Source organism: Notothenia coriiceps, unplaced genomic scaffold (genome assembly GCF_000735185.1).
Source record: "Notothenia coriiceps isolate Sejong01 unplaced genomic scaffold, NC01 NC01_scaffold00025972, whole genome shotgun sequence".
NCBI lineage: Eukaryota > Metazoa > Chordata > Actinopteri > Perciformes > Nototheniidae > Notothenia > Notothenia coriiceps.
The window spans coordinates 173,670-196,188 of NW_011358673.1; the positions used below are offsets into that span (position 1 = coordinate 173,670).

Below are 22,519 nucleotides of genomic sequence, written 5' to 3' on the forward strand. Positions count from 1 at the left end.
CAAAAGACTGCATATGTTCTGCTCATAATAAACCAAAGGCAAAAACTGCTGAGGAAAAAAAACCCGCCTCCGTGATAAGTTCATTGGTCGACCAGCGATACACGAATTGTCCACAAAGATCTGATTGGTTCAACAGGGAGACGTTTCTGACGCAGCGTCCTACTCCCCCTCGCCCTCCCCTGTAACGTAAATGGCTCATCTCTGCATCCGTCAAAGAGAGAGTCCTCTGCGGTTAGATTGATTGGATATACCAGCCGTCTGACAAGCGGACGTACGTAAAACACAGCGCGGCTGTGGCTTATTGAGTCTGCGCTAACAGAAAAGGAGGAGGTTCCCGAATAGAGTCCTTTATTTATTTCTTTGTTTCCAGTGGGGAAAAATAATAACAGCGACATATACCACAGGCACTTCATTTATTATCTGGGTCCGAATACTCAAGAAAACTGGATAAGATTACAGTGGTTACTCGAAGGCCAAAGCCAAGGGGAGGAGGATGAAGCGGCGCAATGCGGACTGCAGCAAACTCCGACGGCCGTTAAAACGGAACCGAATCACTGAGGGTATATACGGCAGGTAACTCATATGGAGCCAGGCGGAGGGGTCCTCCTCACCACAGTGACGGGATGCACTGAGTGGGGATGCTTGAAGTCTCATACTGTGGAACGTCTCTAACGTTACCATTGATCTCAATGAACTGCAACTGCCAGCTAGCTTATTAACATAGCTAATGGCCAGTGATAGCTTAGTGTATGCTAGCTGTATGTTTTTGTTGTACATTAGCAGGTAACGTTAGCTGTTAAGCTAGCCTTAGCGCTAGGCCCCAAAACAGCCTGTTTTAAACCATGTCACAACGTCTGTTTCTCTGAAATAAGATGCCGTGGGTCCTTGAACACTCACTAACAACCCAGACTATCTACCGTTTGCCCAAGTCAGTTGTCATCTGCTAGCTGCATCTAAATGAGCCGTTTCTCTGTTAGCTAAGGTAGTTTTGGAGCTAGCACAACAGCAGCATTGCCAACTTTAACCATGAGTCCCAGTTATCTAGTCATATCAAAACATATCATTTAAACATTAACTGTAAACAGGAATTGATACAAATGTGATTGGTTTTACTTCTGAAGACCATTTGTTGCACTATTAAGACAACTTAAGGCTGCTTAGTTTTACACCTGGCTATCTAACTATGTGTGAACTATGTGTCTGACAAACTAAACGTTATAGGCCACTGGTTACACACGTGGCATCTGAACCCAGTGATGAGGGGCGGTTCTTGAAATATTGAGCAGGTGCTCCTACCACAAAATAGGTTTGCTTTGAGATCAGAGAACACTCCTACTGTGTCCCTTTCTGGGTCTCAGTGTCCTATTGACAGAAAATGTAAACTGTCAAATATTTCTCTTGTAATGTATTGACATGAATCATGGCAAGAACCAGCAATAAACTACAACATTATGTGTGTATTTATAATCTCCACCATTTTTGAAAAATTGTTATATATTATGCCATGTACAAATGTTGAAATCACTAACACAAAAACAGGTCAGAGTGCAGACATATACCTCATCCTGATGGCTTTACAAGTCTGACATTTCTATGCACTAGTTCTGTATAAATGAATATTTTCATTTAAATATTTAAACCGCTAAGAGGAAGTGCAATGCAAACTTGCATGTTATCTGTCAAACAGCAGCAATAGGCTCCAGACACCTTGTATTTGATTCACACACACCCACAAAACACTTACATTAAAGCTGGATCTCCTTTTTGAAGCATTGATCTCAGGTGACATGCCGTTTAATAATGACTATTGGGGGTAAATAAGAGTGTCTTGCAGTGTTTTACAAAACACGTTTCATACAAACTTTTTCCTTCTCATGTTTTAGTACCTTCCTGTACCTGAAGTTCCTGGTGGTTTGGGCCCTGGTGCTGCTGGCAGACTTTGTATTGGAGTTCAGGTTCGAGTACCTCTGGCCGTTCTGGCTCTTCATCCGCAGTGTGTACGACTCCTTTAGATACCAGGGGCTGGTGAGTGGCTATTTCTTTATACTTATTAGGATTTCATAAAAGTCAAGAAAGAGCGTAGACCTTTTTTATACCTATTGTTTTTCACAATTTAACTTTTAGATTTTCACACAAAAATAAACAAGTACAAACCTACTATAATTATGTTCTTATACTTCATTTAGAATTTTTTCAGCACCATAGCGCTACTGTAAGTGCCAGTTTCATGGACACATGCAAACAGTTACTCTATTATCACAGAATTGTATTTCAAAATGCCTTGACCTAAATATAAGCAACTAAATGTCTTCGCACTCGCAATCATATCTTGTTTCATGTTAACTAAATAAAAAGCCTAAACATTGATTCACCCTTCTTAGCAAGAGGAACATTCAAAAGTATTGGTAGATAGATCTAATCAGGCGCTAAGTTATTATCCAAAATCCATCATAGATTGACTTTCCTGTGGGTCCTTTATTGACAGTTTGCTTTCATTGAGCTGCAATCTGTGTAGGTGTGTGTTGTTGGTGAATATGTGTCTCACAGGGATGCACACATGTAATATTCACCTAACGATTTGTGGCATAATTCAACAATGAAATGTGAAGTTTAATCAACCAGAGCAAGATCACTCTAACAAGAATGAAATGTCTTCAACATCTTAAGGGGGGCTGTTAGCCTCAACTCCTATCTTTTACTTTTATATAGAAGATTCTTTAGTTTTATGAAAGCTTGTGTTTCATGATAATCATACCAGCCTCTCCTCTCTCCTTCAGGCCTTCTCAGTATTCTTTGTGTGTGTGGCGTTTACCTCGGACATTATTTGCCTCCTCTTCATCCCAGTGCAATGGCTATTCTTCGCTGCCAGTACCTATGTGTGGGTGCAGTATGTTTGGCATACAGGTGAGGCCCTCCAATGTGTATAAGTGTCTTGATATATGTGAGTTTAAATTCTGCATATGAGACCTAGCCCTTGATCTAACTGTAGTCTCATTTAATCTGTTTTCTACATTAGTTCTCATAACAATGCAAACAAAACCAGGAAGGAAGAAGCTTTCTGTGTATTCAAATGATGGACTACAAAGATAAAGTGTTCACAGACCACACTACTTCTTAGAACTGGCTCTATTTCTTGTTGTTCTTCCACTTCCAAAACAGGTGTGAAAAGTGTTGCGCAATCCCCTGCACATTGTGTTATTGTATTTACAAATACTTGGTTTATGCTTCTAAGAATTTAGCATGCTGTGTGTAAGCGAGCCGCACTCTGTAGATAAGTTGTCAGTCTAATTTAGCGGTGTCCCCCGTGTTGACTGAAGGCCAGGTGTCAGATGGGGGAAGGAGAAACACAAGAGTGGTTCCCAGTTGCTTTTTCAGCACTCTAACTTTACGCACCAGTGACATTCTCTGTTGAAGTATTCATATCTCTTAACACTCCACGGCCCGCTGGGGAAAGCCTTGCGGCTTAGTGCAGCCAAGGAAACAATGGGTAGTGTTTGTAGCCTGACAACTGCATGTGTTTTGTAAATAATAGCCATGTGGAGTGCAGAGAAGGCTTTTACAGAATAATGTATGAAAGGTCTATTTTCATCAAGGCTTCACTTACATTTGACACAGATGCTGCTTTAACTGATGACATCGCACTGGAAGATACACTCTTGAACCGCAAACACAAATATAAAGCATATTTGATCAAAATGGAGGTGTGCTGCAAGAGATCGAGAGCACAGTAGTTTAACAATGGAGTCCATAAAGATTTGCCAATGTCGTTATTCTAAAAAGTTTGTTTCGGACCGTTTTATTGGCTGCAACATCATATAGTAAGCACTAGGGTCAGCTGTGCTATCCATTTTCATCAAAATAAGCTCAGGCATATTATTTTAAGATAGAAATGTGTATACAGCATTAAATAATGATCCAGGCAGAGACTTGTGAAGGAATAATTAAACCATGATATAGTATTCTGTGCCAACATTGCCATTTTGGTCCTCCTCATTGCTATGGACACAGTGAAGATGGTACATAATGCTGATTTTATAACATGTCTCTCCTGCTTTGTTTTTTTTCCAGAGAGAGGAGTCTGTCTGCCCACCGTGTCTCTATGGATACTCTTTGTGTACATCGAGGCAGCCATCAGATTCAAAGACCTGAAGAACTTCCACGTGGACCTGTGTCGTCCCTTTGCTGCACACTGGTGAGCTGCTGTTCTGTTTAAACTGTGTGAAACTCTGTTCCTGACAGACGGGCTTTGGACTGAAAGGCATGTCTAGGTTTGGTGCCGACTGTGTCAGCATGGTAGAGAGGAATTATGTGGACACAGCATTATATCAACTCATCTCAATGTTCACACTTTTGAATTGCTCTGCACTACATGAAGTCATTAATGTCACATGCTTAGTTACGTGTTAGGCTTCTTAGCTTCCTTTTTCTTCCCTTTGCTCATTTTCAAGGCTGGATGACCTGAGTGTTAAAGATAACGATTGAATGCACTTGCATATGCTTTACAGTATAAGTAGGTAGGAAGAGTTATACATTTGCACACTTCACAACTGTTGCACCACACTTTCCATTTTAAATCAAAACATTTGATCTCTTATCTTATCTTTTAGGAAGTGTAGAGACATTTGCTGTGCCATGATGGGATAACACCACAAAACCTGTATCTTTGCAAATCGGTATCTGTGTTTAAGCTCTAAGTTCTCCCCCTGCATGTTTATAAAATGCTCACCTCTGAAGTGTAGGATTGTAAAATGTGTAAGGTTACATGAGGTCTGCAATTTTTAGAACCCCTACAAGCTTTAAGCACGGTTTGACTATGTTCACTTATGTTATGCGGTGAAGTTTAGCTTCTAACTATATCAATAATTCTAAGGTATAAATAATTTAAGTGCACTATTGTTGCAGTGGTTCATTGATCAATTCGGTATTTTGCGCTGTTGATCTATGAACCAAGAGTAGACTGATGAGTGCTCTTCTTGTGTCCATCTCTGCAGCATTGGCTACCCAGTGGTCACGCTGGGCTTCGGCTTCAAGAGCTACGTAAGCTATAAGATGCGCCTTCGGAAGCAGAAGGAGGTGCAGAAGGAGAACGAGTTTTACATGCAGCTCCTGCAGCAGGCTCTGCCTCCGGAGCAACAGATGCTCCAGAGGCAAGAGCGAGAAGCAGAAGAAGGTAAAACACACAGACGCATGTACACGGAGCACCTGGTTCAAATCAGAGGCTCACAAACACAATCTACTAAGAGTTACAATAAAAAAATCCATTATTTTAATAATTAGAGATGTAAAAAAAATCATCTAGCTTGCTGCCTCACGTCACTGATGAAACGTCTATGGATTGGGAACATGAATAATCAGCTGGTCAGTCTTTGAGTGTTGACAAAGATGGCAGGTAGCCACCAGAAAGTCCTACAAAAGATCATTAATTTAGATCTTTTTTGCTTTGTTTGTGCGGCTGTTGTTCAGAAGGTAGAGCGGCTGTCAATCAATTGGAAGGGACGTGGTTCGATTTCACCTGCAGTATGGGCAAGATACTGATGGCTAGTGGTGTGTGAATGTGTGAGAAAGTTAGTCTCAGCTGAGCAGGTGGCATCTTAGTTGCCTCTGCATGAATGGGTGAATAGGAACTGACTTAGAAGAACAGTGTCCTGTTCATGTGATTTTAATGAATGGTGAAAAAGGTGTGGACCCTTGCAACAGAACTCTTTCAAATCCCAGACAGGCTTCAATCGAGTTTGTGTTTGTCATGAATCTGTCCTGTCAAACAAGTCAGCATAACTCCCAACATACTTTTGCAGCCCTTCCCTCCCTACCCAAAGTCTGTGGTTGCAGGTTTCCCTGCCTCGCATTTTAAACAAACATACGATGATGCACATTATGATCACAAGTTGAGTGTGATTGGTCAACTTTTTAAAAGAAGCTCAGAGGGAAAAACGAATTGGATGAAATTTCACCAAGAAAATGATGACTTGCAGCAGCGCTGTAACACTGAAGCAGCACATGAATCCTTCTGTCAATGGTTAGAAAAAGAATTACACATGGAACTGTTTAAGGTGACTCTCATGGCTGCTTTACTAAATATATTTCCTTTGTATTCCCTTCACTTCCCCCTTCATTCATACAGCAGCAGTAGTAGCAGCAGCAGCAGCAGCTAAAGGAATATCTGAAGTGGACACGCCTCCAGTGTCACAGAATGGCGCTCCAGCCAATAAAAAGACATCGGCACCTCTGCCAGAGTTAGAGTTTAGAGAAAAAGGGAAAGAGGGAAAGGGCGATGCTAAAAAACAGCACAACAGCATCCTGCCATCAGCAGTGGACTCTAAGCTCCAAGAGATGGAGTATATGGAGAACCATATGAACAACAAGAGACTGACCACAGAGCTGGGCAGCACAGAAAACCTGTTGCTTAAAGAGGACAACAATTCATCGTGCTCCTCCTCATCCTCATCCTCCTCCAAAAACTACAAAAATGCTAGCAGCAATGCCGCGACGCTCAACTCCTCCCCCCGCGGACACAGTGCTTCCAACGGCAGCGTCCCCTCCGCACCCTCATCCTCCTCTTCCACGGGGAAGAACGAAAAGAAGCACAAGTTAGCAGTGGGGAAGGGGACATCGGGGGGCTCCCACAAGGATCCCACAGACAACTGCATCCCCAACAACCAGCTGAGCAAGCCAGAAGCACTTGTTAGGTAAGAAGCACACAGGTGTATTCATTTAAGGGGCCTTATTATGCTTTCTGGGGTTTTCCCTTTCCTGTATTGTGTGTTTATTAGGGATCGTTTTGTATGTGAATGGTCTGCAAAGGTGCAAATCCCTTCATTCCAGAGAGAGTTTCTCTCCCACACACTCTGAAACGCCTCCATTGTAGTCCCTTGTTTATTTCCATAACGTAGTGACATCACTATGTATCACTTCGTCTCTCTTGACCATCACAACAGAGCGGGTCAGTTAACCAATCAGAGCAGACTGGGCTGTGGTTTCAGACAGAGGGTGAAAAGAGGTGCTGCAGCACTGGCAGTATGAGAAAAATAAAAAGCTTTTTAAACTTTAAAGCATGGAGACATGTCACAGTAGAGGCACAAAATATACAAATATGAACCCTCTTTAAGACTGTTATAATATGAAATTAAGTATTTATGCGTTGCTTTTGTTATTGAGACCAAATTTTCTCTCAAACAAAATCCATTTCACCTATAATGATGTGTTGAGGCTAGGGATGTTCTCCTCACATATTTTCCTTAAAGAGCATCTTGCAGGTTAGACACACCAGTAAATAAATGTGTAGGAAAATGATGAATACACCAGATTTTCAAAAAAATATACACTACAGTGACATCTGGCGTAGTTTTTGTAAGACATTTTTACTTCCGCATAAAAAAAGCCTCCGCACGTGACCTCCCGCGTGTGACGTAACATGGGGGAGAGCGGCCGGTCTAACGTTTGAATAAACATGGATCACAATGCTAGTTTTGACACAGAAGAGGTTGAAAATATATATTCGAATGCATATGATTTACAATTATGAGCCTGCTAGGCGTCCAAGAGACCAGGAGCAGCCAAGGATTAGAAGAAATAACGGCCATCGGAGAGAAATGGAGCTGTGTTGTGAGGAGAACCAGTGGAGAACAGGGCAGCTGTCTTGGTGAGTGACCGGCATTAGCTACAGACAGTTAATGTTAGCTAACGTCGGTCACATCACAACATTGTAAAGTTAGCTATCATATATCAGGCTATAACTAAAGTAGCATTGATAATATAGTAACGTTAACTTACTGGCAGGACTGTTGATACTGATCCATAACAGAAACTAATGCGCAAGTATCAGCCGTATCTCGCGTTACCTAATGCAACTCCACACTACGTCTTACGGAGCTGAGAGAGGGAGAGAGAGAGAGGGAGGGAGAGAGAGAGTGAAGCAGAAGACAGAAGAGTCCATGGTTTTCCAAAAACGCCCCAGATCGTCAGCGAGAACAAATACCCGTTTACCAGTAAACAATCATAAGCATCGAACATAGTAATTGAAGGTTACACCCTACCTTCGGGTTGTAACCCATAACAGGGGCATTCAGGAAGGTTTCGCCGGAACATGGCAGCCGTGAATGCACCAACAGAAAAAAGCCAGAAGAGCTCTAAATGCAATAAGAGAACATTTATAATGTCGCAAATTCCAATTTAAAACATCTGGTCAAATCCTTTGATAGTGTGAGCCAGCCATTGCGCTGTACGGTAGTGAAGTATGGGTCACTCAGTCACCCGAGCTATAACCGGCTGGGGACAAACATCCAACAGAGTCTTTACATCGCAGAATTCTGCAGATACAGCTCTTACGTGTCTCAGAGAAAAACACCAACAAATGCCATGTAGACCGCCAGAATTAGGCAGATACCCACTGATCATTAACACTCAACAAGAGAGTCATTGGACATTCTTTAACCACCTTAGGGTCCAGCCCCGAGACACCCTCCACTTCAAAGCCCTCCAAAGCCAAGAGCTACCGCCCAGAGACAGAGTCCCCTATGTCACTGGTGCTGAGGTACTGCCCCCTCTTCCAGCCACTGTGACCAGTCTCTCAACAACACTGCTCTCCAAACACCGAATCAACAGGTCCAAACGCATATAGACACAATGCTAAAGACAGGACTTAATTTACAACATTGGGAAGAATGATAACTAAAGCCAAAGTCAGGATTAGAAAATGTTCCTGGCTCTAAACAGAGAGTATAACATGCAGAGGTATCAGCCTCGTACTGGTCAGAATAGAAAGCAGAGACAGATCCTAGACCAAGTACAGGCTGGCGATGACGCACAAACTGGCAATCGAAACAGGCAAGATCAAAGATGCCTGGCAACCAGAAGAGAGAACAGGAACATGAGTTGTCCACTGTACGACAGGTGAGACTGAGAAACAGGAGAATGCCACTTCCGTCCCTGGAATGCAACAAACATTCAAGAAGCAAGGAGGGCATTACTGGAACAAGTTGAGAAGAGAGAGAGAGAGAGAGAGAGAGGAGAGAGAGAGAGAGAGAGAGAGAGAGAGAGAGAGAGAGAGAGAGAGAGAGAGAGAGAGAGAGAGAGAGGAGAGAAGAGAGGATGAGAGAGGAGAGAGAGAGAGGAGAGAGAGAGAGAGAGAGGAGAGAGAGAGAGAGAGAGAGAGAGACGAGAGAGAGAAGACAGAGAGGCAGAGAGAGAGAGAGAATAAAAGAAATGTCCTGACAGCTGGAGTGTGTTGTGCAACCTGCCACAAACTCCAGCTACCATGATTACAAAGGGTTGAAAACGCAATGTAAAAATGACCCAAAACATCCATCACTAAAAGTCACACCGCTCAAGAACAACTACAACTACGAACCGCGGATTGGTAGAGAGCGGACTCCGACGAAAGTTGCGCCCAGCCATCAGACGTAATATGAACGTTAACAAAAAAGCAGTTTTTAGTAGCAAGCCAAACGGCATCCTTTCCTCTGAATTCCTGGCCCTTATCTCTTGTAAACATATCAAGATCCCTGCATTAACTTTTTTAATTGTGAATTTTCAGGAAGGTAAGCACTAAAATTAGTAAAAAAATGTACAAAAACTGCAAGTTGCGTCTTTAAATCTAAGTACTGAATGCCATTCCTTTTTTCATGATTTTTGCACACATCCACTTCTGCATGCTTAAAGAAACCACCTTTAGCTTTTGTAATTCAAATCAAATACTCGATATTAATAATTCCAAAATCGCTTTAATAACATTTTTTTTACAGCCGACCTTCCTCATGGTTTCCTTCCGTACTGGTTTCGAAGGTCCCTTTTTTTTCAAGGTATTTTATTAAAACTACAAAACAAGTGTCCAGTGTGGTTTTGAGTGGCAGAAGCTTTTGTAAAGGAGTTCGGGACAACCTCTCATTTCCAGAGAACAGAGTGCTAAAGTGTCAAAGCTTTTCATCCTAAAAGCATTCATTTCAAAAACACAGTATCGTTCTTTTTTTAGTTTGCTCTTTTGTCCTGTGTGNACAACTAACCCGTGGTGTTTAGCTAGCTGACAGGCACAACACTAGCACGCTAACACAGCGAGCTAACATGTAGATGTTTCTGTCTGGATTTGATTAAGTGTGCAGTTTTTACGTTAAAGCTGACATATTAAGCTTATTTGGGTTGTAAATGAGTGCTTCTACTGTGACATGTTTCCATGCTTTAATGTTGAAAAATTTCTTTTTTTCTCATATTACCTGTGCTGCAGCACCTCTTTTCTTTACTTTGTCATGTGCATTACCATATATTGTAACCTGTGTTTTGCTACATATGCTCTTTTATCTTACCAAAATAGTAATAAACTTGATTTTGTACATAACTGATGTTTGTAAATATTTACTGATACCCACTTGATACGTTATTACATTATAGAGTTGTCTTCACACATCAAATAATTAGCTTGAACTGAGGTTACAGTCATGCCATTTATAACAGAGATTGATATTGGATATGTAACATAATTCATAACTAACTAGAACCTACTGTATGTTGAGGATCGGGAGAGGGACAACAGTTCTTCCAAAAAGCACTGGTAGTGTAAGAGATATCTTAAAGGGTCATATAATAAAGACAGACATAGGCAGTGTAACGTTGTTGTAACGTGTAAAGCCCTAACATCAAAGTAACAATTCAACAATATTAACCACATAGTCACGAATTGTCATAAGCTACTATTGGCTATAAAGTTTAATACAAATATTACCAAAAATGTACCCAATACCCATTAAAGCATCCAAGTTGGATCATTATTTTAAAAAGCTTACTAATCTGAGGCCATGCATAGGAAATATCTCCCATAGTAAAAACTCATCCACCAATGGTAAACAAATTTAAATGTATTAAATCGATGTTTGTGGTTGTGGAAATACTGGAAGTAACGTTGTGCGATTGCGTTGCCATGCAACAGCTTTGGTTCATATTAATTTACAAACTCTTCAACTACAACCCTAGTTATATTTAAAACATTTTTAGAAGGCCTCGCAAAATACTTTAATATAAATTAAAATGTGAAGGAATGTGTGTATAACAAAATACATCCGTCATAAACACAATACCGGAAACAGACGTAGGCAAGATCCTCAGCTGATTGGATGTTTTAGCCGCAAAGCATGTTGGGATATGGTGTTTATGCGATATGAAATCTGAAAACATGTTTTAAAAATAAAATAATACTTTATTCCGAGTGTGCTTGCTTTACTCTTTGGAAGTCATCACATAAATGCATTGTAATACACGGTTCGGCTGCATTAAATATTAGACATCTGCCGTTGTTCTCTCTTTATAGAGCCCTGATGAGAAGACTTCTGGACAAACTGAAGAACTGCCGCCGAAGCATACGTGACGTGGATCATAAATATATCAGCAATTAAACAACATCTTCAATTTATTTATTTTTTTCTTTTCTTTGAATATAAGATTGTAATTACTAAGTTGAGAGAATATTCAGGGGTTTTGGGTGATGGGAGACACATCTATGGAATCAGAATTTCAATATCTTACCGTTAAATGACGGATATACCTTTCCGTCAGCAAATCAGATATTAATGTGAAATATTATAGCAATATCCTGTAAAATTATGTGAAAACTCAAATAAAACTACACATATTCAGATCTTATACATACATACATACATACATACATACATACATACATACATACATACATACATACATACATACATACATACATACATACATACATACATACGTGTCCTACACTAATAACACAAATTATGTTATTATGGCATTGTATGCTGTGTGTTTTTATTTCACAATAAAGTTAATAGTAATATTATGTTTGATATTATGTTTTATTAACTCGACCACATTCTGATTAATGATGTGAAATAAACAACCCTTAAATCAGACTTCAGTTACACCTGAGTAAAATTCAGGGAACGTGATTGTCAAGTGCCAACAATCAGGAGAGATATTTGATAGTTGGTGCTTGAAAAGACTAAACATTTATCTGCAGTTCCCTATAAAGCATACTCATTACTCGTTATTCTCTACTAATAGTTAATTAAAGACTGTATATAATGGCTATTTTGCACATCCCTTTCAAGATTTCAAGATATTCAAAGGTTTATTGACATATCATATACACAACTACGGTGTAGTTATGCAATAAATGAAAAACTTGGGTCACAGGTTCCTCAACAGTGCATTACAAGACATCTATCAATATGTGTGTATACCTCCACCATTAAACTGTCATATTCTGCACATTTCTTATACTATCTACATACATAAGAGTATAATTCATATGTATAATATCAGTTAAAATAAGTGCTTCAACATAGTTAACATTGCAGGAAAGCAATATATTAGACGTTAAGTACTTTGTCATGCTGAATATTTATCTGTAGATACCCCCAAAGCTTTTTTCTTATAAGAAGACCTTAACCTAAAGTATTCTTTAAGTGTTTAAATAAAGGTTCATTTGTTATTCTGTTTTGCACATCCTCCTATTAATATCTTTGTACATCATGCACTAAACTGTTTTATTGTAGAGATCACTTACAGTATCTTCTTGATTTTTTTATATTCTATATTTCCATCATTGACCTTCTACTTTCCCCCTATGAAAGTATGTACTCTTAATATTTTTCAAATATAACACATTAAAGAGCAACTTGCAGGTTAGAGACACCAGTGAATAAATGTGTAGGAAAATGATGTATACACTAGATTTTTAAAAAATATACAGAAATATACACTACAGTGACATCTGGCGTAGTTTTTGTAAGACATTTTTACTTCCGCATAAAAAAAGCCTCCCCATGTGACCTCCCGCGTGTGACGTCACATGGGGAGAGCGGCCGGTCTAAAGTATTAATAAACATGGATCCCAATGCTAGTTTTGAAACAGAAGAGGTTGAACATGTATATTCGAATGCATATGACGGACCACAACCATATAATTATGAGCCTGCTTGGCGTCCAAGAGACCAGGAGCAGCCAAGGATTAGAAGAAATAACGGCCATCGGAGAGAAATTGAGCTGTGGTGTGTTGGAGCGTTGAGTGGTCTGAAACCCACCTCGGCTCCGTGTGTCCTTTGATGAGCTGGTTAAATTATAAAAGGAATTCAAAGCACCAGGATAAAAGTTAAACAATAATCTGTTTTAATGGTAAAAAACAACAATACAAAATACAGAGTACTCTGGGCTCAGTTCTTACTACCGTGCGATACACGTATCGGGGACGGTCAGTCAGAAGGGCTCCGTGTATAGAAATCTAATAATATGTATACACACAAGTGGGGAGGAGTTGTGTCGGTTGCTCCTCCCTGTCGCAGTGAATCAGCGCGAGCCAGCCGAGGCGACCCGGAAACAAGAGTCTGTTAAGTTTGAGGTAAAGCAGACACACTTGGTGTCCGGCACGAACCATCTCCGAATAACAAGTTTGCTATCTTGCATCCTGCAGCCTGCGCCTACACACACACACACACACACACACACACACACACACACACACACACACACACACACACACACACACACACACACACACACACAGACAGACAGACAGACAGACCAGCTGTGGAGAGTATGTGCTACAGGGAGGTGGATGCACCGAGGAACGAACGCTAGCTCCGGTCCTTTTCCTGTTAGGGAAACTGTGGACTCGATGTCCTGACAGGCTGGAGTTTGTGCAACCTGCACAAACTCCAGCTCACCATGATTACAAATGGTGAAACGCAATGTAAAATGACCAAAACAATACCAGCTCACTAAATCACAACCGCTCAAAACAACTACAAACTACTACCGCGGATTGGTTAGAGAGCGACTCCGAGAAAGTTGCGCCCCCATCAGACGTAATTTGACGTATGACGTTAACAAAAAAGCAGTTTTTAGTAGCAGAGCACAAAACGGCTCCTTTCCCTCTGAATTCCTGCCCTTATCTCTTGTAAAACATATCAAATCCTGCATTAACTTTTTTAATTGTAATTTTCAGGCAAGGTTAAGCATAAATATAGTAAAAAAATTAAAAAAAACCTGCAAGTTGCTCTTTAATCCTAATACTGATGCCATCTCCTTTTTTCATGATTTTGCACACATCACTCTGCATGCTTAAAGAAACCACCTTTAGCTTTTGTAATTCAATCAAATAACTCGATATTAATAATTCAAATCAGCTTAATAACATTTTTATTTTACAGCCGACCTTTCATGGTTTCCTTCCGTACTGTTCAAGGTCCTTTTTTTCAAGGTATTTTATTAAACATACAAAACAAGTGTCAGTGTGGTTTTGATGTGGCAGAAGCTTTTGTAAAGGATTTGGACAACCTCTCATTTCCAGAGAACAGAGTGCTAAAGTTCAAAGCTTTTCATCTAAAAGCATTCATTTCAAAAACACAGGATATGTTTTTTTAGTTTGCTCTTTATGTCCTGTGTTACATTTTGACAGCTTGTGCACCTGGAGCAAACAGAGCATCAAAGATTGGTTGTAAGCAGAAACATAAACATATCAAAGTCAGCCCCTATTCTGATTAGCTTGTCATTTGTTTAGTTTTGAAATCACATGTTGCAAACAGATGGTCATTAAGAGGGCGTCTTCCTTGTATGATTTCATTGAGTTTAAAGTCTTTATTTCATGCATTCTTTTGCAAACAGAATTGTAAAATGTTGGTCTATTGACAGATAATGTTTTTCAGGTTCGACATGTTGGGTGTAACGGTTGAGTTAAGGGTAGATGTTGGCAGATAATTCAATGCCAAAGAAAATAGGCCTCATGATTCTGTGGATGTTTGAATGCATTCAGTTGTGTCTGTGTATGGTATACTTTTTGCAATGCTGTTTTTCTGACAGATTATTCTTGGTGAATGTTTTATGACAGCAGATGATCAGAAATAAGTGTATACCAATATCTGCAACATACAATACATGTCTTAGAATTATCTTCTGGTTATGAATCGGTTCAGAATGAAGGTCATCCTCATATATGCTGTACTCTGAAACATAAAGTTGACGTGTTTCTTTTTGTGTAGTCCTACTTTGTATTTGTCAGTGTAGATTCAATATGAACATGCCTTTGGTGCCATAACTATTTAGGTACTCTTTTTCTGAGAGGTTTTTGTTACTTCAGAGGGAAGCATATGTTTAATGCATGGTCCGACCGTTAGCCCACAATATTAAGACTTCCGATCTATAACATAATGTATATGGATGTACAGTATACATCTATAAATCCAGCATGTCAATGTGTCTCTCCTCTGTTCCTTCTCCCACCGGGACAGGTTGGAGCAGGATGTAAAGAAGTTGAAGGCCGACCTGCAGGCCAGCCGGCAGGTGGAGCAGGACCTGCGCAGCCAGATCGGCTCGCTGGGCAGCGCCGAGCGCTCCATACGCACCGAGCTGAGCCAGCTGCGCCAGGAGAACGAGCTGCTGCAGAACAAGTGAGTGGAAAGCTGGGTCACTGGAGTTCATTGTCAGGCATCAGTAAAACTACATATTCCTCACATTTGTGCAGATCTGAGTTGTATCTCGCAAATAAATGACGAGATGAGATCAAACAAAAAAAACAAAACAAGTTCTATACATGTGAAACCGTGATTTCTTACCCTATAGCACGGGTAAGAAATCCTGTCCTTGCCAACCTGTGTTACCTCTTGTTAATGTTCTCTTGTATCCTGGTTGTATCTGTGCTTCTTCTAGGCTCCATAATGCAGTGCAGGCAAAGCAAAAGGACAAACAGTCAGTGGGCCAACTGGAGAAGAGGCTCAAAGCAGAGCAGGAGGCTCGAGCCGCCGCAGAGAAACAGCTCGCAGATGAAAAGAAGCGGAAGAAGTTAGAGGAGGCCACAGCAGCCAGAGCAGTAGCACTAGCAGCAGCATCCAGGTAGCTGCACCTCTGACATTTCACTGCTGACTTCGCTTTATCTGAAGTTCTCATCTGTTATATTCCTGAATCTACTACTTCTCCTTCCATTTTCAGAGGGGAGTGCACAGACACGCTGAGGCGGCGAATCAATGAATTAGAAACAGAGTGTAAGAAATTATCAATGGACAACAAGCTAAAGGAAGACCAGATAAGAGAGCTTGACTTGAAAGTTCAGGTAAGGAATTTTTCTGATATTGTTGTTTTTTTATTCTGCTCGGGTATACATTAGGGATGTGCATCTCCATCACTGAGGCCGATGTGATGCACATCTCAATACGTTGCCGCGATACGATACATTAACGATACATTTGAAACACCCGGCGATGCAATACGATACGATTCACCCCTGTTGCGATACAGTTCGATACGACTTGATTCAACATTATGCGATACGGGGTGATGCGATGCAAAATAATGATACTTCAATATGGTACGACAGAGGATTTTTGTTTTAATCCTCATATGCAGCAAATCTTAAATTTAACAAAAAAGTGCTTTACATTTGGTACTGCACATCCCATCATGCCGTTTATTTTTTTACCTTTAAAAGCTCTCCAGACTACAGTACAATTGTATAAAACCTCAGAGTTAAACAATGTAAGGATGCATTGCTCATGATTAACAATGTGCAAATAACAGCTACCATAGTGCAATATACAGCTGCCAGCCTGATGTGCTTAACACTCATTCATAGGCTAACTCACCAGTGAGCAGAAAGCAGTGGTTTCTATAGGAACGATAAAGAATACAAATAACCTTTCACAAACAGCTCTATCATCACTGCTTACAGTAAGGAAGACATTTAAACTATTATTGGCAGTCACAGGCTGTTGTAAACTAACCACAGGATATTATATGAATGAATTGTTTTTTTACTGATGCAAAGACGCTACAATCAATGCATCGGGAGTTCAACCCAAACTGTAGCCGATGTGCACTCTTTCAACCGGTGCCCTCGCATCTTGAACGTTTATGCCGGTGCAAGTGCACCGATGCGAATCGGTGAATCTTAACATCCCTAGTATACATGAATGTTTGGATTCTGTCATGTGACCTTGGTGCAGGCTTGTGTACATGACTAGTTCTGCTTTGGTCGTGTACACTTACATTTTGGAATATGGTGCAGCAAAATGTAACATGCCCATGTTATATCATGATTGGGCATTGCTTGAAGCTCTGTCACAGCTATAGTGCACCACAACTCGTCAATACCAGTGTGCAGAAGGCAGGTAAACATAGCTTAAAGATAGAAATATGTCATTGTTTGCGATGACATAGAAAATATGAATGAATTCTACACCTTACCTGTTTAATTTTACAAACCACCTAATCATGTTAGAGGCATGGTCCAGTACTTAATCAGTGACTTTCACCATTCATAACTTGGTATTCATTACTTAGGTTTCATCCATCTGCCATACATTGCATATACTGTATGTACTGGTTTTAATAGTTATACTGTTTCATTGTTTCATTTCTATATAAAGGCTGGATTGTGTTTTTCTATTCTTTCTTTTTTGTTTTACTTGTTAGTTGCTTTCTGCAGCTTGGCAAAAAAATTATTCGCCACATGCACCGTGTTTGTTTGTATTTTAAAATACGATTTGACTCGTTATTAAATGGCTTAAACCGTAATAGTATATTCAACCCTAGTGCTCATAAATGTGGCAGTGCTGTTGAAGTCAAAGCAGCAGTCTGCTTCAGGTTTTGATGCTCTGTGTACCTCTAAGGCTTTATGTATACAGTCAACATTATGTTGAGAGAATTGTTTTTATTAACAGTGATATTCTGGCACAGGCTTTTGGGATTTTAAAACTGTTTGCCTCACTGAAGTGACGCATACTATCCTCAGCCAGACACACCTTCTCCTAGGATGTACAAATTGTTTGTTTGTTTTTCATGCGCCTCTAACTTCAACTTTCACATCAGCTATGGATGTTATAAAACAAATATAATTTGCACCGTGCCATTGCTCTCAGCAACGTGCTAAGCATCCAGTCAGAGAGAGTTGACCACACCTGTATCTCTTCTCCTCCATCTTTCAGGAGCTTCATAAATATAAGGAAAATGAAAAAGACACAGAGGTGCTGATGTCGGCGCTGTCAGCCATGCAGGACAAGACGCAGCACCTGGAAAACAGTCTGAGTGCAGAAACCAGGATCAAACTGGACCTGTTCTCTGCGCTGGGAGACGCCAAGAGACAGCTGGAGATCGCACAAGGTCAGTTTGACGTCCACAGAGGCTGGTGTTCTCTGTTGAGGGGGTTTTACTTCTCTGAATACACCTGTGGTAAGGTGAGTGGGTTCCAAAAGCACATAAGGAGAAGCTGCTTATTATAACTGAAAGAGCATTATTTATTTAACAATAAACTCTGAAAACTATAAAATCACGGCCAGCTAACATTACCTGTATCTCACCGACTGTAGTTTGAGCGTGACATCATACACTTATTCAGAGAAAAGGTGGCCATTATCAAAACGTAATAATATTAATTCTGGATTACATTGGCTTTTTAGCATTTCTAAATATTCATTGCACCATTCAAACTACGATAAGTCAAAGCATATCTGTTAGTTATTCTCAATGTAAAACCAAAGTCTATAAATTGCCAAAATGGGTTTATAATACCTGGCAAATTAAAAAAGAACAGCAACCTGTTGCTGGAGGTAGTAAGGGGGAATATCTTTATGGCACACTTTAGGTTTGTTTACTATGTCCTTCATGTGTTTTTTGCTGTTCATGGATGTATTGGTCTCAAAAAAGTGACGCTATAGTGAAGCACAACCCAATAGACGAGACAACTTGTAAAAACTGTAGAAGAAAACGGTCCAGCGTCGGACATTTTTAACACTGGCCGTAATAAAGATACAACTTTGAGCAATTTGTCAACTCTATTCTTAGTTGCCTTCTCTTTGGACTGACATGTCGTCTGTTTTCAGCTCAGATTCTGCAGAAGGACCAGGAAATAAAAGATCTGAAACAGAAGATAGCCGAAGTGATGGCCGTCATGCCCAGCATCTCCTACTCATCCGACAACAGCAGCATGAACCCCGTGGCCCCCCATTACTCCTCCAAGTTCATGGACACCAATCCCTCCGGCCTGGACCCCAACGCCTCCGTATACCAGCCACTCAAAAAGTGAACGCTACGTCCCGCGCCCTCTCCTGCCTCTGTCATCTTTTATTTCTCCTGCAGGCCCACCACCTTCCACTCTGCTCGGCATGTCTGCGGCTGAGAACATTGTTTTTCTCTGGTTATTATTTTGTTCTCCTCGCCAGCTCAAAAGGATGTTGTATCGTGTGACTGTATTTGTTGTAGTTAAAACAAAGACAAAAAAACTTTAAAGCGGACATCACATGTCAACATGGAAGTCACTCTAAAGTGTCTAGTGAAACCTCACAGAATCGGGTTTGTATTTTCATCTCAAGGAGGGTTTTGCTCTCCCTCGCCCACCACCACAACCTGCTCTTTGGTCCTGGGGGAATAGCTGCTTTATTATTTTAGCTTGATTATTGCCTCCTAAAACTTGGAGTTCTCCTACTATGATACAGCCTGACTAGTATCTCCATTTCTTTGACAGATTTGTTTTCTTTCTCCCGAGGTAATATGGCAACATCTGTGCAACCAGAGGAATGTAGTGCAAAGTTGGCACGGACTCTCAGCCCTGTTATTTAATTTGTTTTAAACCAAAATGAACCCTGATTTTGGGGGTTTCGGTGGTAAATAGTTTTTAAAGTGTATTGTGTGGTTCTATTGGTTCGCTCTTTTAGATTTCAAGTTTTGATTGCAATACGTTGGAAAACATCTTGTGTTATGAGCAGAAACCATAAAATGCAATGAACCCAAGCAGCAAGTCATGTTCAGCATTAATGAAAAAAAAGCTGTTTTGTCCCCCCCCTGCCCCCCAGAGTTTTTAAGTTGAAGAAAGTGCTGTCACAGGAGCATGTGTATATACAAGTGTACCGGCCTCTCTGCACTCTCTTTCATCCGTTTTTATGATCAGTGCCTTGAGTTCAGGACAGTTTGGTGATGAGATGCAGTCCAACACGTTGTGAATTATAAGTAAAGCATCTGGCTCGGATGGAAGAATTTGACCTAGCCTTGTGAAGTGGGAAAAAGTTGCCTTTAGACTGTGATTTGGCTTTTGGACTTCGTACTGATATCCCCGATTTGTAGGGAAGCTGATCCACCGTGTCCACTCGAGGGTAGCTTCTGTACGTCTCATTTACCAGATTTAATGGACCACAACAAATTAATTGTACTTCTATTTGCCTATCAGTACGTCCACTGCTTCCAGGTCTCTGGATCGTCACATTTCCATTCACAGAAGCTCACCTCTACTGGTGTTAAAGCCCCGAATCCTTGGCTTTAGCTGCTGCCCCCCTATGTCCTTTTATTATTTCCAATTTTTAAAGTTTCACTGTCGAAAATACAGACGAAAGGGAAAACTCTAAAGATGGACTGTGCAATGTAAACAAAGCTTTGGAAATGCCAACGTTAATAGAGCAGTTTAAATAATTTTATTTAATGAATCCTCCACATCAGTTTGTGTGCCAAGACTGGGAATGCTCGTTTCTCTAGTAACGTGTTCAAGAATGTACCGCAAATACATTGGCCGAAGTGTTTGTCAATTATCCAGTTTAAATATCACTTAATGGAAGTTTCTGTTAAGCAGGTAGAGAAAGTGGTCACCTGTTTGTAGTAGACTGTGTAGTTTAAAAAGTAAGGGACTAGAAAGTCACATTTATTTTTGTGAATGTTACAGTATTTGCAACTGTTGGGGAAGTAGCTGTCTTTAAGAGCAGCTATCCTTACTCCTGTTTCTGGTATTATTGTTATTTTCCTGCAGGGAGAAAAATCGCTTGAGTCTGATGTGGTTTCTCCATCATCTGAAATGGTCTTTGTTGTGCGCGTGGTTTTTCACCTTCTGTATAAGGAGATGCTTTTTTTTAGCTCAGATCGCTGTCATTGGCTCCTGGAAAAAATGTTTTGGTGAAAAATACAGTTGAGTCAGTTGTTTGGTCAGCTGATTGTTGGAAGTAGAGAGAAGTGTTTTGTTTGTTTTTTTGTTTTCTATGCCCACAGTCACTGCTCTGTTTCTCCCCAGGTCTGACCTTGGCTGTGCTCTCGCTCTGTGAGGTTTACAAGGAATAAACTTTTTTTTCTTGCAAATAGAATTTTCTCTGTTTACTGTTTTTGACTCGATACATTGAATTTGGATTTTTCGCTTTCCAAATCTTAGTCTGAGACTAAGATATCAACCCTTGGTGAGCCTGCTTTTCAAAACTTGTGGGCTTTAAAAGAAGTGTGGAAGAAATGTTTCTTGCAAGTCCTTAGATTTTATGGAAATGCACTAAAAATAATTCACTAAAATGCTGTGGCACCCTAGAACCATAATTCCTTTATGGCATCTGGAACTCTGTCAGCCCATCAATTTGTTTTTGTTGTAATGTTTTATTTGTAGTGATTTAGCTCCAATGAATGACCTAAAGTAAAACAATATCCAAGATGTGGGTTCCTTAATGTGAAATTTGCCATAAAAAAAGGTTAATCCAACTGTTGCTATTTCTGGTATTGTAGATTAGATGCACTACTGTGTTACTGCCACTAGGTGGCAGTGTTTATGTGGGTTAGAAGAGATAATTTCTGCAGAATCAGGTTATTAACCACTAATTCCTTCTTTTCAAGACCAGAACATCTCATTTAACTCTGACAAAAGGAACGTATGAATAAATTGTTCATGCTAACCACTAATCACGGCTGGTCAAAACATAGTGACCAATTGTGCTTCCAAGAGCAATTCGGCAACTTCAGGGTGAATGCTTTTCAAATTCAGACATAATAACCTTCAGGGAGTTTCTCTGCTCTGCTGACCGCTGTCTGGGCTCGAGATTTCAGTCACTGATGGAACCACAAGTGGGAGCAAAATATGGGTTGCTGCGCATCTTCATTGGACTGATAATTCATTCATCGAATGCATTTGGATTTGAGATCAAGAATCAAAAGACAGTGAAATTCAATGCATGAAATAAACCCTCTGCTCAGCATTCTTTCACCTGCCAGGCTTCCCCAAATATGCTAGATTAACCTGTGCAGTGCCACATGTGGGAAAAGCTCCTCCTCATCTCCCCTTATTAACTGGTGCCTTGGTTTGCCATTCCTTTGTTTTACATACAATTCCTAGTATGATTTTCCCTCCTTGTTCCAATTTGGCATTTGTTGTTGCTGTTTAGCAGAATCGAGCATGTGGAATTAACATATTATATCAGGTTTTTTCTGCATTTGGTCCAGCAGTACTCGCGATGCCATTAGAATTCACTAATCGACACCAAATCCAGCTGTTTGTAGAGAAGAACATGAGAAATGCCATGTATAGCTCGTGTTTCTCTTGACCTTCTCAATAAACATGGAGTCCATGAGCAATTTTCTGGCTGGAAATCGACTCTGCGCCCCCTGCCTTTATACCTGACCCTCTCAAAAACAACGTGCAACAGATTAAAAAATGATTTGCAGGTTTTTTTAGTGTGTGTGTGTGTGTGAATAGATGTGCGTAGATATACTTGTGTGTGTGTGTGTGTCAATCAGATATTGAAGAATCATCCCTGCTGAATGCTCACCACTTCTC

At 40.4% G+C, this 22,519-nt stretch overlaps 1 protein-coding gene across 2 annotated transcripts; it reads left to right on the forward strand.

Moving 5' to 3' along the window:
* Nucleotides 1-341: 341 nt before the first annotated feature.
* On the forward strand, nucleotides 342-20,834 carry maco1b (macoilin 1b). 2 transcript variants are annotated; one of them, XM_010783885.1, is made up of 11 exons: nucleotides 342-573; nucleotides 1,884-2,025; nucleotides 2,778-2,904; nucleotides 4,069-4,192; nucleotides 4,992-5,170; nucleotides 6,122-6,686; nucleotides 15,252-15,410; nucleotides 15,670-15,852; nucleotides 15,949-16,069; nucleotides 17,940-18,114; nucleotides 18,834-20,834. In XM_010783885.1, exons 1-11 carry the CDS (start codon nucleotides 494-496, stop codon nucleotides 19,034-19,036), a joined length of 2,058 nt encoding a protein of 685 aa, XP_010782187.1. In that variant the 5' UTR covers nucleotides 342-493; the 3' UTR covers nucleotides 19,037-20,834. The 2 variants fall into 2 exon arrangements, with proteins under 2 accessions (XP_010782187.1, XP_010782188.1); XM_010783886.1 differs by having other exon boundaries at nucleotides 6,125-6,686.
* The last annotated feature ends 1,685 nt before the right edge of the window (nucleotides 20,835-22,519 follow it).

Coding starts and splice junctions, on each gene's coding strand:
- maco1b (XM_010783885.1), top strand. CDS start 494: ATGAAGCGGCGCAATGCGGACTGCAGCAAACTCCGACGGCCGTTAAAA. Junction 15,853..15,948: donor GCACTAGCAGCAGCATCCAG/GTAGCTGCACCT, acceptor TTCCATTTTCAG/AGGGGAGTGCACAGACACGC. Junction 16,070..17,939: donor AGCTTGACTTGAAAGTTCAG/GTAAGGAATTTT, acceptor TCCATCTTTCAG/GAGCTTCATAAATATAAGGA.